This window comes from Pristis pectinata, chromosome 16, assembly GCF_009764475.1.
Source record: "Pristis pectinata isolate sPriPec2 chromosome 16, sPriPec2.1.pri, whole genome shotgun sequence".
NCBI classification, from domain to species: Eukaryota; Metazoa; Chordata; class Chondrichthyes; order Rhinopristiformes; family Pristidae; genus Pristis; species Pristis pectinata.
Genome location: NC_067420.1, coordinates 2,849,465 through 2,865,767, shown reverse-complemented (window position 1 = coordinate 2,865,767; position 16,303 = coordinate 2,849,465). Strand labels below are relative to the sequence as shown.

The 16,303-nt window shown below is 41.4% G+C and overlaps 1 protein-coding gene across 1 annotated transcript in view; it reads right to left on the bottom strand.

Annotated features, from left to right (window-relative positions):
- LOC127578705 (solute carrier family 12 member 5-like) overlaps positions 1 to 16,303 on the bottom strand; it is a 490,113-nt gene that overhangs the window by 247,291 nt on the left and 226,519 nt on the right. The window contains 2 exon segments of the mRNA XM_052031027.1: positions 3,277 to 3,408; positions 12,416 to 12,510. Coding sequence (XP_051886987.1) covers positions 3,277 to 3,408; positions 12,416 to 12,510 — 227 coding nt within the window.

The window sequence follows — 16,303 nt, the reverse complement described above, 5'->3', positions numbered from 1 at the left end:
AAAATGTTTCTAATTTGTATGAAGGCTGCTAGGATTTTTGGGCATTTAAGTACAAGCTCCTACTTTAAGGATCTTGTAAAATATCAACAGGACAAGCAATTTCCCAATCTCTTACCTTGGTGAGCAAAGTTAATTCAGTTCAATTTAGACCTGAAATCAAGATAATTGCAGCAGACCCCAGAAAATCACTTTAACAATCATTAATCCTGCTCTGGTCTCACTGCTTTCATGTCGGAGGTCTCAGAAAACTAATCCTGTTCCCTTTTTCCACTAATATACAAATCTGGCACTTTACTCTTCTGTTTGAAATGAGATAGACTAGCCGAGCTGGAGTGAATTGGACTTCACTCTGCGTGGAACTCCCAAGGATGAATTTGTTTAGACCCGTGTCTGAAAAAGTAAAGCTGGGGCCAATTAATTTAGGTTTTATGTAATATATACACATGAACAGCAAAACTATACACTTAAATGAATGTTTTTGACAGCTGGTTCTGATTTAGAACCATTTGACCTTGGAAAACAGAAAAAAAATTTGGGATCGGAAAAGTGAGTAGGGTATGAAATTAGCTCTCAGAAATGTGTTTCACTGGACCATGGCTTGGTCACCAATTCGGTGATAAATAGTAGATAAAAATTGTTTTCCAGTCAGCCGTGCCTGTGGCAAGTGCTAAGGATGGGAAGTGGGGAGAGAATCCTGTAGTATTCCTGCTTTATATTGTACGGAGGTTTCCCCGGTGGATTGGATTTGGCTCAATGCTTGCTGTAGGAGCTAACAACCTCCCAGAAAGGGGAGAGAGGCCAAGAAAATGGCCCCAAACAATTAAAATCATAGGAGCTTGCAGCACGAGTGGATTGAGCTCATGGTGTCCATGCTGGGTAACAAAATGCAACTGAAGCTATTCTTATCCCTGGCTCTCAATCCAAACCATCACTGATACAGCAATACGTGTGCTTGACTAGCTATCTTTTTATGTGCAAAGGCTTGCACCACCCTCATGTTTATGGGAAAATAAGAACAGAAATAGGCCTGGACTGTCATTCAATTTGGTCTTGGCTGATTCCTGTCTCTCAACCCCATTTATCTGCCTTAGCTCCACGTCTTTTGATAACCTTGTAAATATTTATTCAATCTCAGTCTTAAGATCTTGAATAAACCCAGCATCCACTGGCTGTTGGGGCAGCACCAGATTTCTATTACTTATTCCCTGAAGAACTGTGTCCTGATTTTGCTCCTGAATGGTCTGGCTCTAGTTTAAAGAAAATGTCCCATCATTGATACTCAGAGAAATCAATGCCAATTCTATCTAGTTATTTTAACATCAAACACTTTGATCATTTAACCTCTTGACCTTCCACAATTTAAGCAAAGTTTCAAGTCTGATTTTCATTTAGAGCAAGGAGGTGTAAGGGCAGGAGATTGCCCAGATCTCCTGCTGACTGGTGGGCCATACTATCTCCCTTGTTACCTGCCCTTGAATTTCCTCCGGGTGCTCCAGCTTCCTCCCACATTCCAAAGACGTATGGGTTAGGAAGTCGTGGGCATGCTACGTTGGCGCCGGAAGCGTGGCGACACTTGCGGGCTGCCCCCAGAACACTCCACGCAAAAGATGCAGTTCACTGTGTGTTTCGATGTACATGTGACTAATAAAGAAATCTTTACTAGAAACTTGGAGTCAGTTCTTCCTCCAGCTCCCAACTAATTCAGGAGTATTAAACAGTTTGATTTTACCAAGATTGGTTCTTGACTTTATATTGACTTTCACTAGCAGTCCATTTGGTACAGAAATTAAGTGATGAGTTAGTTCAGGATAGTTAATCACAATTCAGTTGGTCCAGAATTATTCCTAGGTCTATTTTGCTCAATTATTACCTTCAGTGTGTTTGGTTCAGTGATATTTCCAACCATCTGATTGTTCACAGTCCACGCTTGTACCTAAACATCACAACTAATACTCATGACCCTTCGGATCCGATGGCATTACTCTGAATATATTTGGTCAATGATTATTCATAAACCACTTGGCCTGCAGTCACTGAAGTATTTGGGATGTACTTGTGCAGGCCATGGGAGTTATTAAACAACTATATGGCATATTTATCATAATTTCCAATGACACAGAAGGAGGTCGGTTCGGCCCATTGCATCTATTCAGCTTCACAGAGCAATCCCAATCCCCACTAATTTTTCCTGCAACCTATTTTCCTCACATTCTAATCAACTCCCACCACATTCCACTACTCACGTAGAATTAGGAAACTCATTTCAAAATTCCATCAAAGTCACAATTGGATACTCAAGTTGCAGTTTGTTAAAGTTCTTTACTTATGGACACACACACACACACACACGCACACACACACAAAGGCTGGATGGTATGCAAGCAATGGTTTACATTGGCCTGTCAGACTTGTTCCATTTATATGATCAAAAATAATTAAAGTAGCAGCATTCGTTGAAGCATAATTCTGTGCCGGAGGTGAAACTTGAATTCTAATAGAGCCGATTCTACTACTTATTTGTGAAAAAAATGTGCAGCATTGAAGTGAAATTACACATATGCATTACCATTATTAATAATCTGACCTGCTACTCCTCTATAGAACATGGTCCATATCAGTGGTAGTCTGCTGCCTTGTGAAGAAAACTCTCAGAATGAGGACAAAGTCTATGTTGCACATGTATGCACATGCATAAAATTCCACTGCAGGCCATTAGATTTGAGACAGAATTGGCAATTCAGGCATAAACTGTACCCCAAATTGTGTCATGTTCATAATCTTTTTTAAGTTTCAGCTTAAATGCATCACATGCTATGAATTGGCTCAACTAGGCAGAAGTTTATAATGTTTTTTTTTAAAAGTTTTTGTTTCAGATATTATATTCCTTATCACCTGATACAGTTTGATTTATACAGCTGAAGATAAGTCTATTGGAAAACAATAAGCATTTTTAATCAACTGCCTGGAAATCTAGAGAAAAACAGTGCCACTGGTGGACACCATGGGCTGAGATGTGTTGAGGGAAGGGGAGGAGTTTTTACACACCCGTTTTGTTTAAAACAACCCCAGGTATGTGGGTCAGGACCCTAAGGGATCAAAGGAACTTTGTAGGTTTTTTTTATATCATTTTGTTGCACATTGGAATCATACTCCCTTTGATTGGCCTCGCACAGTTTCTCTTCGGTGTTAGGTTGGGATCTGACTCTAGAATGCAAAAGCAAGTAACAATTGCAGTATAACCACACTGTAGCTCCTTCCCCCAGTGTTTTTTTGTACCTTGACTTGCTTCTTCCTCGCCCCCTCATTATTTTCAGCCTCTTCGTGCTCCTTGACCCCTTGGGGAAGGTTGGTGTAGTTGGCTAGTCCGCTGAGAAGAGATGATACCATGGGGCTGGTGTCCATTTCTTCCTGTAAAACATTACAGGCAGAACACAAAACAGTGAAAAATCAATGTGTTTCATACTGCCAGGCAACAATTTGAGCTTTGTGTTTCTGCAATTGATTAGAGCCGCACTGACTAATCAATAAGTGCATTATAAAACTATTAGAATTTAAAGGCCATGCTTACATATGTGTGGACTAACTATGTGAATGTGACAAATACAATTACCCAAAATCTAATGCTGTGAATAGCTAATCTAGAAAAAAGTCCTTTGATTTGCATAGGCCCTCTTTGACACTATTAGAATTTCCCATCAACACATGAATTTACTCTGAAGTAAAATACGATATATTGAAGACAGCATAATTTCAGCAAAATCCCACAATTTGGGTCCAAATTCTAACTAAGGTATAAGATTCCTCAAAATGTGTACAGGAATATTGTAAGTTGTCACGATGATGGCTTATATTCCTGAGAGAAATCCACGCTGCACTAAGATAACCTGATTATGTCAGTAATGTGTTAAATTTCAACCTGGTTACAGTTTTAAGTTGTGTGTTTTTATAATCCAACCTCTAAATGCAATGAGCAAAGAAAGTTTTCTTCTGCATATATTTGAAAAAGTTTGTGTATTAATTCATCCTCAAAATGTAGCAGTGGTGTCAATGTGTTGTGCTCCATCTTCAAATCCTATCCATTGTCATGGAGTTGTAGAGAGATACAGCATAGAAACAGGCCCTTCGGCCCTTAGAGTCTGTGTTGACCAATAAGCGTCCACTTCTACACTAATTTTACCCTAACCCATTTTATTCTCCCACCTTCACTGTAACATTCTCAGGGGCAATTTATAGCAGCTAATTAACTTACCAACCCACAATTTTTGCAATGTGGGAGGAATCTGGAGCACCGAGAGGAAACCAAGAGGGAGAAGGTGCAAACTCCACACAGGCAGAACTTGAGATGTTTTTCTAGTTTGCATTGGGTCTCAGCACGGCAGGGTGGACAGATTGGTGAGGGAATGGGAAGGGGAGATGAAATATCATGCAGCCGGGAGCTCAGGATGGCCATTATGGACAAAGTGCAGGTGCTCTGCAAACTGCTTGCCTGGTCTGCCGATGTAGAGGAAGCCACATTGGGAGCAATAAAAGCAGGAGGTGAGGTTGGAGAAGGTGCTCATGAAGCTTTGCTTGGAAGAGCTTTTAGGTCCCTGGATGTTGGTGATGCAGGAGGTGTAGGAACAAGTGCCGCACTTTCTACGATTGCAGAGGAATGTGCGGGAGGGTCAGGGGGGAGTGGGTGGGGAGGGATGAGTGGACCAGGAAGGTGGTCCTTTGGGAAGGTGGAAAGGGGTGGGGAGGGGAAGATGTGGCTAGTAGTGGGATCCCATCGCAGCTGGCAGAAATGGCGAAGGATGATATGCTGGATGCAGAGTCTAGTCGGGTGAAAGGTGAGGACTAGGGGAACTCTACATCTGTTCTGTTTTTGGGGGGGGGGGGGGTTGGGGTGTGTTGAGAGCAGAAGTCAGGGAAATGCGAGAGAGGGCTCCATCAATAGAAAAAGACACACCTTTGACCAGGCCTTGCTCCAGTTTAGCAGCTGGTCTTGGAACCCTGCCCAGCCAGCATTATGCTGGAACAATGTAAAACATGCAGTTTTGTTGAACTACCTGAACCATCTTTTCAACATGAACTCTTTCTTGTTATCCTTCATTCTACCTTTTTTCCGCACTATTTGCCCTGTTAAATCACCCAGCCATTACCTTTTGTGAGGTATTCTCGTCTCTACTCAGTCGACATCTGTGTCGAGGATGAGTGCCATCATCTGCACACTATGTGATACCCTCAACCTATCCAAAGAAATGAGTAAAGCACACTCTGCACTTTATTGGTCCTTTTGAATTATCCCTGATTTACTCTTACCTATCTCGGAGTTCACTAATTCCATCATCCCAAGTTATAGATTAGAAATTTCAGTATGAACCCATAGGGCCAAAGGGCCTGATTCGTGCTGTAAAACACTATGACTAAGTATCCACCATTTGCAGATGTGTTTTTGAATTTCTGCCGTACTGTGTACTTTTCTCTTGTCATTAAGCATATACATAACAGTTAATTCTGATCATTCATTCAGCACAATTCCTGTTCTTGAGGATTTTTTAAAACAATGATTAACTTTTCCCCTATTTGCTGCATATTGCCTGGGCGTGATCTCCTTCTCGACAGATTTCATCATCTGTGACATTGAAACAAATACCTAAACTTGACTTCATTGGTGAAGAAAGCTGGACACCTAAGTGATGCCAAGCTTTTGAGCAGCGGCAGGTTTGGAACTCTTGGAGAGCAGAGGAACTTAATGGTTAATCGGAATAACACGCTCATATTATTTGGTTGATCAACTTCTCCAGACCCCGAGAGACTATTTCTGCTGCAAACCTAGTGCCCACAACTCAGCACAGAGGAACACTTATCAATTTCAGTCGGAAATATTTGCAAAATTCACAATGGATTCGTAAGTGTTCAGAAAATACATTTTTGTTCACAAGTTTAAATGATTAAGCTTCTCTCTTGCCAATAGTGAAACTTCAAACATTTACAAGATAGATATAAAATTCACTATTATGGGGTTTGACAAATAACAAGAACAAAATGAATTTGACAAATCAAAAAGAATTTAGAATATTATTTAATTGAACAACAATACAATAAATCCAAACATACATAACTCAAGATATTTTTTTTCTCTTTATCTAGAGGAATATAATTTCAGTGTCTCATCAACTATTTAGGAAAAAATGCTGAGAGATAACTAATTCAGCACTTACGTTAGGAAATGTATTTAAGTCAAATCAAGCTTATTGTCATCTGCACAAGTCCATGTGTGCACAGGTGCAGTGAAAAACTTACTTGCAGCAGCTTCACAGGCACATAGCATCAAATAAGCAGCATTCACAAGAAAAACATTCATAAAACAACATTCATAGTTTACATCTAGAGATAGAAAGGAAATCTCATCTGTACCCTTGTAAAATGTAAGCAAGATAATATTGAGCCAGCAATGTAACTAATTGCCTGATGTCCATTCCTCTTTACCTTATTTACATGTGAGTGACCTTGGTTCTGAAGCAGAGGTGACACAGGTTGAACAATTTTACCATCCATTCTCTGAGTTAGCTCCACATCAGCAGGAACCTTATTGGTGAGGTGCATTATTGTACTGAGAAAGGTGGAGACAAGTATTGGAGTGATTACACAGCCTTGCTTGATTGCAGTGCATACTGAGATTGAGTCTGTGGTGAACCCCTTGGTCAGAATCACAAGGTGCATGCCATCATGCAACAAGTGTAGATGGGCCTGAATGTTTTAGTGCAGAGGATCCTCCACGGTCGCTCTTGATAGACAGAATCAAAGGCATTTGTAAAGATCCATAAGGGCCATGTAATGTGGCTGATGCTGCCCCCTTATCCTTTTTTGGAGGCGTCATTGTGCCTGTTCATGGACAGAATCCGCACTGCAGTTGGAGGGTTATCGAACCTCAATAGACATTGCTTATGTGCATGTATGGAAGCCAGCCTCCAAATCCTCATCAGCTCATTCACTGAAGCATATGAGAGTGTGGACCTCGCATTAAGCATTCATGCAACAATCTCTACCAATCTCTCCCTACTGTGTAACATCACCCCTGATGTTCTCCATATTTCAGGAGCCACATCTCCGTAATGAAAGTCACCACCACTTCCAATGCGGCACTGCAGGCTATGGCCATTCAAGGGAAAGGGCGGTTGAGGGCCAAGACCTCAAACTTAGCACAAAGTTCATTGCCTACTTGGCAGTGGTGATCAATATCCTCCTGTATGCTTCAGGATCATGGGGTTTCTACGGCAGGCACCTCAAAGAGATGCCACCAATGCTGTCTTTGCAACATCCTCCAAATCGCCTGGCAGGATAGGTCAACCAATGTCAGTGTCCTCTCCCAGGCCAACATCCCCAGGATTGAGGCTCTAATTAGCTCTGGTGGGCAGGTCACATCGTTTGCATGCCCAACTCCAGACTTCGAGTTTACCCCGAGCTCTGTCATGGCAAGAAGTTACCAGGAGGATGGAAGAAATGATTTAAGGATACTCTCAAAGCCTCCTTGTAAAAATGTAACATCCTCACTGACTTGTGGGAATTGCTGACCTGTGGTCACTCAAACTTGAGATGGGGCATTTAGGTTGGCATTGAGAACCTTGAGTCTCTTCATCTGAAGCATGTGGAAGCCTAATGAAAAAGGCAGAAGGAGCTCATCACCCCCCATTCCACCTTACCCCCTTCCCCACCCTCTGTCAAGCACTTCCCGTCCCACCTACAGCAGAGTCTGGGGACCGCACATTGGCTTCATCTGCTGCTTCAGGACCAGCTGAACAGAGGTGGAAACAAATGCCCCTTGACCCCAAGGGACTGTGGAAAGAAATGAAGTACATTTAAATTTAACACGGGTTTCTTTATGCAAAACGACCAGGGATTATTTGCAGTCAAATCTTCCATTTATCTCACTTTAATGTCCTTCTTCTTCAGACATCTGTTTTCTGTAAACAAAATTGAATATATATTCATCTCACTAACAGAATACATTCTGACAGATGATGAATACTTACTGAAATATGATTATGAACATGTCAGAATTCTGGATCCATTCTTATGTTATTGGACCCATTATGTGTTATTCCATTCGTGTAAATAGTTCTACGACATAATGTTGTGAGGTGAATTCCTGATGTGGAGCTTTTCAATCAATGCTCCTCTCTCTCTTGTAATGAAGTTGGTACTCATCAAGATGAAGGTTATCAGCAGGGTTCGGCAGGTGCTGACTGGGTTCAAGACCAGCAATCTTGTGCTTCTGCCTCCGTACAGGGAAGTTAGGTGCAGAATAAACTTCAGCCTGCTCTTCCCACCCTTCCAAGCACTGCACCAATGGAGTATATTCCTGTTTATATACCTAAAATGATTTTATCAGATTAATAGTAATTTAAGATAGGTGTTTATCTCCTTCATAATAAGAACATGGAATGGCTTTGCAATCAGCTGACATGCCCTCTTCCTCATGGTATCAGTAGTCAATGCCAAACTGCTATGCAGTATTGCTCATGTAAACTTAACAGGTTAACACAGTCCTGCAAAGAAGCATTTAGTTTGCTTTGGCCAGTGAGATATATGTGAACATAAGAAAATAAGAAGTAGAAACAGAGGTGGGCTATTCAGCCCCTTGCTTCTGCTCCATCATTCAGTAAAATCACGGCTGATTTTTTTTATACCTCTGGCACTTTCCTGCACTAACCACACATTCCTGGGTTACCTTAATGTTCAAAACTTTATTGGACTCAGAACTGAGCCTCCACTGCTCTCTCGGATAGAAGATTCCAAAAATTCTCTATCCTTGGGATGAAAAACAATCTTAACTCAATCCTGAATGGCTGACCCCTTATATCGAGACTCTGGCCCCTTGTTCAAAACGTCCTGGCCAGAGGAAACATCATCCCTGCATCTAGCCTGTTAGGTCCTGCAAGAATTTTGTATTTTTCAATGAAATCACTTCTCAGTCTTCAAGGCTCCAGAGAGAAAAGGGCTGTCTGCCTCAAACCCATCATCTCTGATTCCTAAGGTGACCTTTGTTATACTCCCTCCATCGCAAGTACCCCCTTATATAGGAAGTATCCTCCCTCCGTAGGGAGATTGGACCTGTGCACAGTATTCCAGTTGCAGTCTTGCAGAAGCACAATATAGCTGGGGCAAGATGTCTCAACCCTTAACTCAAATGCTCTTGCAATAAAAAAAATCTACCATTTCCTTCCTAATTGATTGCTGCACCTGCGTGTTAACTCTCAGAGTTCGTCTACAAAAACAATGAAGTCCTTCTAAAGACCAGCACTCTTCAACCTATCACTTTTTAAGGAATTCCATCCTTTCTTGTTTTATCGAAGTGGCTGACTCCACATTTTCCACATTAAATTCCTGACTGTGTCTCATTGAAGTACCTCTTCACAAATCACACTGCCACTCAGTTTTGTATCATCAGCAGACTTGGGTATTTTACCGTTGTCTTCCCCTTGTTTGTGGTGAAAGCCACGATGAACAGCAGCGATCCCTGAGGCATGCCACAAGTTAGATCCTCCCAACCCAAAGATGACCCTTTTTTGTCTTTTTACTGGTTTATTAAATGATCCTCAATCCATGCCCATACATTGCCCCCAATCTTCTGCGGTCCATTTTAGTTTAAGAACCTCTTGTGTGACACCTTATCAAAAGACTTCTGAATGTCCAAATACACCATGTCACTGGTTCGCTCCTTATCCATTCTGTTTGTTGCAACCTAAAAAAAACTCCCACAGATTTGTTAAAGATGACCTTTCTCTTTCCCACTCCTACTAATATTTTCTAAATGCTCTGTTATCAATTCTTTAACTACATTTTCCGTATTATTGATGGCGATTTCACCGGTCTGTAACTCTGCATTTTCTCCTCCCCTTTCTTAAATTATGGGGCTGCTGGTAGCTTTAATACATTGAGAATCTGGCTAATACTGCCAGGGTTGGATTCTCTAAAGGAACCGCTGCCTCAAGGAGGCAACATCCATCATCAAAGATCCCCCACCATCCAGGCCGTGCCATCTTCTCGCAGCTCCCATCGGGCAGGAGGTACAGGAGCCTGAAGTCCCACACCACCAGGTTCAGGAACAGCTACTTCCCTTCAACCATTCGGTTCTTGAACCAACCGGCACAACCCTAATCACTACAGTTTAGCAACACTATGACCACTTTGCACTAAAATTGACCTTTTTTTTGTTCTAATTGTCTTCTTTCTTGTAAAAATTGTGTTTAATTTACATTTTTCTTGTGAATGCTGCTTATCTGATGCTCTGTGCCTGTGATGCTGCTGCAAGTAAGTTTTTCATTGCACCTGAGCACACATGGACTTGTGCAGATGACAATAAACTCAACTTTGACTTTTAACTTTGACTTTCAACTTTGACTTTCTACTTGACCACAGCATTCATTATGCAAATAGCAATTCTATAAAGAAGCAAGAGAGGAATTTCCCTGGAACAAAGAACATGCAGCTGTTCCCCACTGCAAACATCAGGAAAATGGCTGTCCTGGAGTACACATAGTTAATCTATGAGGACCAAGAAAATTGCCAAGTGTTCACTATAGACTCAAAGACAAAAATATTGGGAACCATTTTTCTCATGTATGAAAGAATATGGTCACCAATGTTAAAGTCAACATTTATTGCTTGCCATTATTTGCCCTTGATAAAGTGAACAGCCTCCTTGAATTGGTGCAGTACTTCTGCTTGAAGATACTTTAATGATATTGTTGGATAGGGTGTTCCAGAATCCAGGCATAACCTATTGTATTTACAAGTAAGGATAGTTAACAAGTTTGAGGATAAATTGTAGGCTGCTCTTCTCTTTTTAAGAGATAGGAGGTATGGCTTTGGAAAGTCCTGTCTACAAACATGGATTCACCAGATGTGTAACTGAGAAAGAGCAATTGCAGCAGTGCATTTTAAAGACGGGTATACATCGCCGCTTGGGGCTTTGTTGTTAATGGAAGTAAATATTTGGGGTGATGGATGGGGTGTTAGTCAAGCAATCTTATTGTCCCTGACAGTGTCAAGCTACTTGAGTATTGTTGGACCTGTGGTCCTGCTGGAAAAAGAATTCTATCACATTCCTAACTTGCGCATTGCATTTCAGCGAAACATTTTTGGGGAGCATGGGGTGAGTCCCTTGCTGCAGGACACTCAACTTTGGAACTGTTCTTGCAGCCTCAGCATTCATGAGGCTGGTCCAGTTATGTTTCAACCAGCTGAAATATTTGGAAGAGAGACAACTTTGTACTCTCATGGATTGATGAACGCAAATAAAAAAAATAACAAAATGAAGGACATAATCTTCGGGCACAATTTCACATTATAAAGAGGCAATTGCTCTTTCTCAGTGACATTTCTGGTGAATCCGCATTTAAATCTGCAGCTTATATTGATCTATATTCCCATGTACACAGTCAATAACTTTGTGTTGGACCATTTCAACTCAAACCCACTTTTTAAGGCATTTTTATCCAACGCTAACAGATTTCCTTCACTGGTGTATTTAGTGCTTTCATTTTACCTCAGCTGATTGCTAATTACTTAACCGTGCTGAGCTACTTGCACTCAGGTGGACCATGGGTTAACAATTAGAAGTTGTAACCCTGACAACAGTTTTTGGGTTGGGGCATGAAAGTGGTACTGAATTAAAAGATCAACCATCTATCTTTTATGTTATTGGAGAAACTCACCTGCATTGCAGGGATGGTGAAGGTTATAAAGAACTGAATGAAAAGTCCAAGGAGGAACTTGAACTGCATGAAAATTTTTCAGTGAAGGCATAATGAAACCAGGGAGGCAAGAAGTCCAGATGCCTTGATGAATACAGCCACAAACTTAATAATATTCTCCATCACTCTGCTCCTAAGTTAAGCTCTGCCAATATCAGTCTCTGGGCTTGTCACCACTGAAAAATGTGTTGGATCTAATTAATTGTTAGCTGAGAGTCGAGGTGGGACAAGTGATGAAAGCAGAGAGAACCCCCCCCAGTGACATTACAAACTATCAGGTAATTTTTCAAATATTGCTCTGTGTTTAAGGTATTGATTGCATGTGAATGTCAATGTAGGAAGATGTCTCAATGTAGGCAGCTCTCCTGTTAGCTCCACAATATGCTTGAGTTGTCATGGCACGGTATTCCTACATTATAGTGGGAACTTAAAACACTCTCTGGAATTGGACATGCTTTGCCAACTATTTCTATTCATGGAAGAAATAAAAAAGGCAGATATTTTGTTCCAACCTTTAGTTTAGAGAAACTTACAGGTGAATGCCTAAGTCAGTTAAAGACAGTATAAATTAATTCATGTTAAAATGGTTTGCAGATGCATGCATTCGTTGGAAAACTGTCTGACTACGGCTGCTTGGCAGACGTTGGTGCTGGTTGTAAATTGCTTTACTGTACCTCAAACAGAGCCATGTTTTTTCCATCGTACTCTTTTCCTTTCTCAACCTCGGTGCTGTTAATGAAGGGACTGCTCTCCTTGGGGTTTGCATCTCCTGTAAAAAAAAACAGAAACAATCATAAGACTGTGGCTGGCAATTTAGTAAACAGAAAAGATCCCTGACCATAATGTGCATGTTCTTAGATATGAATCTGAAAACCAAATGCACAGAGGTGCTAACTCACAGCATCCAGTTTGGAATCATTTGCTCATAATTGGATTGCTGAGCTGAACAGTTGCGTTTTCCAAAGGGAACAGACTTATCTCTTTTAAAATCTGTATAGTCTACTATCAACCCAGAAAACTGGACAGAACAGTTCAGCCACCTAAATGATCTAAAATCTGCTTAATGTAACAATGGTTGGAATGAAGGAAATGTTGTAAACCACTTCTCAGAACATCCAGAAACACAGCTCTCCTTTTTGAAGTTTAATGTAGCGAAGCATCCCAATGCGTTGCACACGAGATGGAGGAAAAAGGCACAGTAGTACAGCGGTTAGCGCAATGCTTTACAGCACCAGTGACCCGGGTTCAATTCCCGCTGCTGTCTGTAAGGAGTTTGTACGTTCTCCCTGTGACTGTGTGGGTTTCCTCCGGGTGCTCTGGTTCCCTCCCACATTCCAAAGACGTACGTGTTAGGAAGTTGTGGGCGTGCTATGTTGGCTCCGGAAACGTGGCGACACTTGCGGGCTGCCCCCAGAACACTCTACGCAAAAGATGCATTTCACTGTTTGTTTCGATGTACATGTGACTAATAAAGATATCTTAAAAAGGAAGAACATAAGATCTTGTATTCATAATTTCCAAAGCTTCTTTCACGATCCAGCTAATGAAGACCTTCCGAAGTGTGGTCACTGTGTAAAGTAGGAGGGGGTAGGTTCAGATGATTTATTGAAAAGTGTAGAAGTGAGGTTCAAAAGTGAGGTAGGTGTAAAAACCTGTGGAGGCTGCTGAACCTGTGAAAACATAGGGATTACGTGGAAGAGAAGTTTAGAAAATGGGGCCATAAAATTCTGTTTGGTACTAATGGAGGAATGAAAGTTGAATTGGATTCAAAAGACCCTATACAGAGCACATTGAGGTGCAAGATTGGAGGTGGTTGTAATGTTGGGGCTGAGACAAGGATTAGCATATCAAAGTCTATTTTGGGGAATGAGGGGAAACAAATACAGGAAATACGCAAACTATTTCAAAGGAGATACAGTAAAGTACAATCAGTGAAATTTTGTTCCTGCTGGAATGTGTGTTGCTTGGAAAAAAAGAAGCCAGGTAATAAACTGTCAGAGAGACTTAGCTTGAAGACAGCATTGGTATCAACAGTGTTTGCAGAGGAAGTAAGTATTGTGACAGGGGTGTGAATTATGGCTCCGTGTGGTGTGTGAAGCTCATTCCTGAGTTGTATATATCCCCACTGCTGGATAAGGTCCAATTCATCATGATTAAGAGGCTTGGAAGAGTACAGAAAGATGCGTTGTAGGCTGGTGAGAATAAATCCCAAACACTTTGTTTCCTACATGAAAAATATAGCCTATGCATTATCACAGGAGGCACATGAGCTAACTCAAAATATTTTCAAACAGGATTAAATAATATAAAGTGTCTTATGATAATGAATGTGTCAGAATGCCCTTAAACACAGGAAAACTCACAAAATGGCTGGTCTTGTGTTATTATACTCAACATATTTATGTCATGTAACATACTTCTGAACATTATTTTGTTCTAAATGCTTGAAGGATAAAATGAAATGATGGACTTGCAGGAAAACCTGATCTGTTCAGGAGCGTGAACCTGCTCCATTGAATGTTGCAAGTACATTAGGTATTCAAACATCCTTTTCATACACCAAAAAAGTGCAAATGCTCCACTGATGAAAGTCATGCCTTGAAATGATAACTCTGCTTCTTTCTCCAGAGACATTGCCTGACCTATTGAGAATTTCCAGCATTTTCTGTTTTTATATCCCTTCTAATAACATTTGTATTGTATGAAAAATTAAAAGCCACGCATCCCATGTTTGAATGGGATCAAGTATAAATTTCAGAGATCCTGTTGATAACAATAGACATTCATAATGTGGTGGTGAGAATATTTTGATAGAGCACATTGTGTTACTCTAGGCTATCCATCCTCGCTCATAAATCATGACCTTGAGATCAATGATAAACATGCCCTCGATTCACAGATGCTCGATGCACGCAAGGTCCTTTGGAAAGCTTTTACGACCTCAATCCCATTTAACATATTTGTGTCAATATTATGTCGTCCCAAGTGCTGGTTTTATGTCTTTTAATGCACTTTATATGCCTTTCCATTCCTGTATTGTGTGATTGCTAATTCCAACCAGCTGAACATTTCTTGAAAAAATAATCTGCACCGATCTGAATGTGGTTTCTTTTCCTATTTCCTTACAACAGAGAACAAGGCCATTCAGCTCACTGAATCTGCAGCTTCAGAGTAATTCCATCCCCTCACTTATTTCCTTGAAGCCTATTCTCTCACACGTCTCATTAACATTACCCCCAAGGCCTATCAGTCACTTACACTTCTTAATGAACCTAGCAACTAGCACGGCTTTGGGGTGTGGGAATGAAGCACCCGTGGGAAACCCACACAGGTCACAGGGAGAGCATGCACACTCTGCGCAGACAGCACTAGAGGTCAGGATTGGATCCAAGTCAGCGGAGCTGTGAGACAGTGCACTGACTGCTCCTCCTGTCTGGAGTGCTGTTTTCCAATCTCATGTTCACCGTTGGCAGAGACAGGGTCATTTCCAACACAATCTTTGGATTGTTCTGATCCGAGGGTAGTAAGTAAGGTGGATCTAGATAAACTTCCGCATCCCTTCGGGTAATTGAGAATTTGGTTTTTGAAACAACAATAATTGGAGTTCTTTTCTGAAAGGTAACATGAATCTGGATTTTTTTTATTTCAGACTTTTCAGGGTAAGAATCTGCGAATCAGTCTCATGATGACAGTTGAGCTGGAAGCCTTCCGTCTGAATATTGTGGCTACAAGAGCAGGTCAACAACTGTGGCGAGTGACACCCCAGAACCTTTCCACCATCTGCAAGGCATGAGCTAGGAGTGCAATGGAACACTGTCCAGCTGCTTGCAATGACTGCAGCTCAAGTGACCTTCAAGAAGAATAACACCATCCAAACAGCCCCCTCAGTTGCAGCCATCAACTATTCATTCCTTCCACTACTGGCATGTAGTGGCTGCAATGTGGACTGTGTACTAAATGCATTGTGGTTACTCACGCAGGTTACTCTCCCAAATCTCCACCATCATCTGCAGGCTCCCCTCCAAAGTACACACCATTCTGATTTACAAATAGATCACTTGTCCTTCATCACTGTTGAGTTTAAATCCTGGAACTTCCTCCTCAACAGCATTGTAGGAGGGCCTTTACGAGGACGACAGCAGTTCAAGGAGACAGCTCACAAGCACCTTGTCAGGGGATGTGCGATAATACTGGTCTTGCCAGTGATGCCCACATGTTGCAATAATAACCTCTCGCTCAACCTCAGTAAAACTAAAGAGCTGATGGTTGACTTCCGGAAGGGGAAGGAGGGCGAACATGCGCCAGTCTACACTGGTGGGGAGAGTCAACAGCTTTAAATTCCTGGGCGTTAATGTATCAGATGACCTGTACTGGGCCCAGCACATAGATGCAATCATGAGGAAGGCGTGTCAGTGTCTTTACTTCCTTAGGAGGTTTGGCTTGTCAGTAAACACTCTAACAAACTTCTGCAGATGTACTGTTGAAAGTATCCTGACTGGTTGCATCATGGTCTGGTACAGCAATTCAAATGCACGGGAATGCAAGAAGCTGCAGAGAGTAGT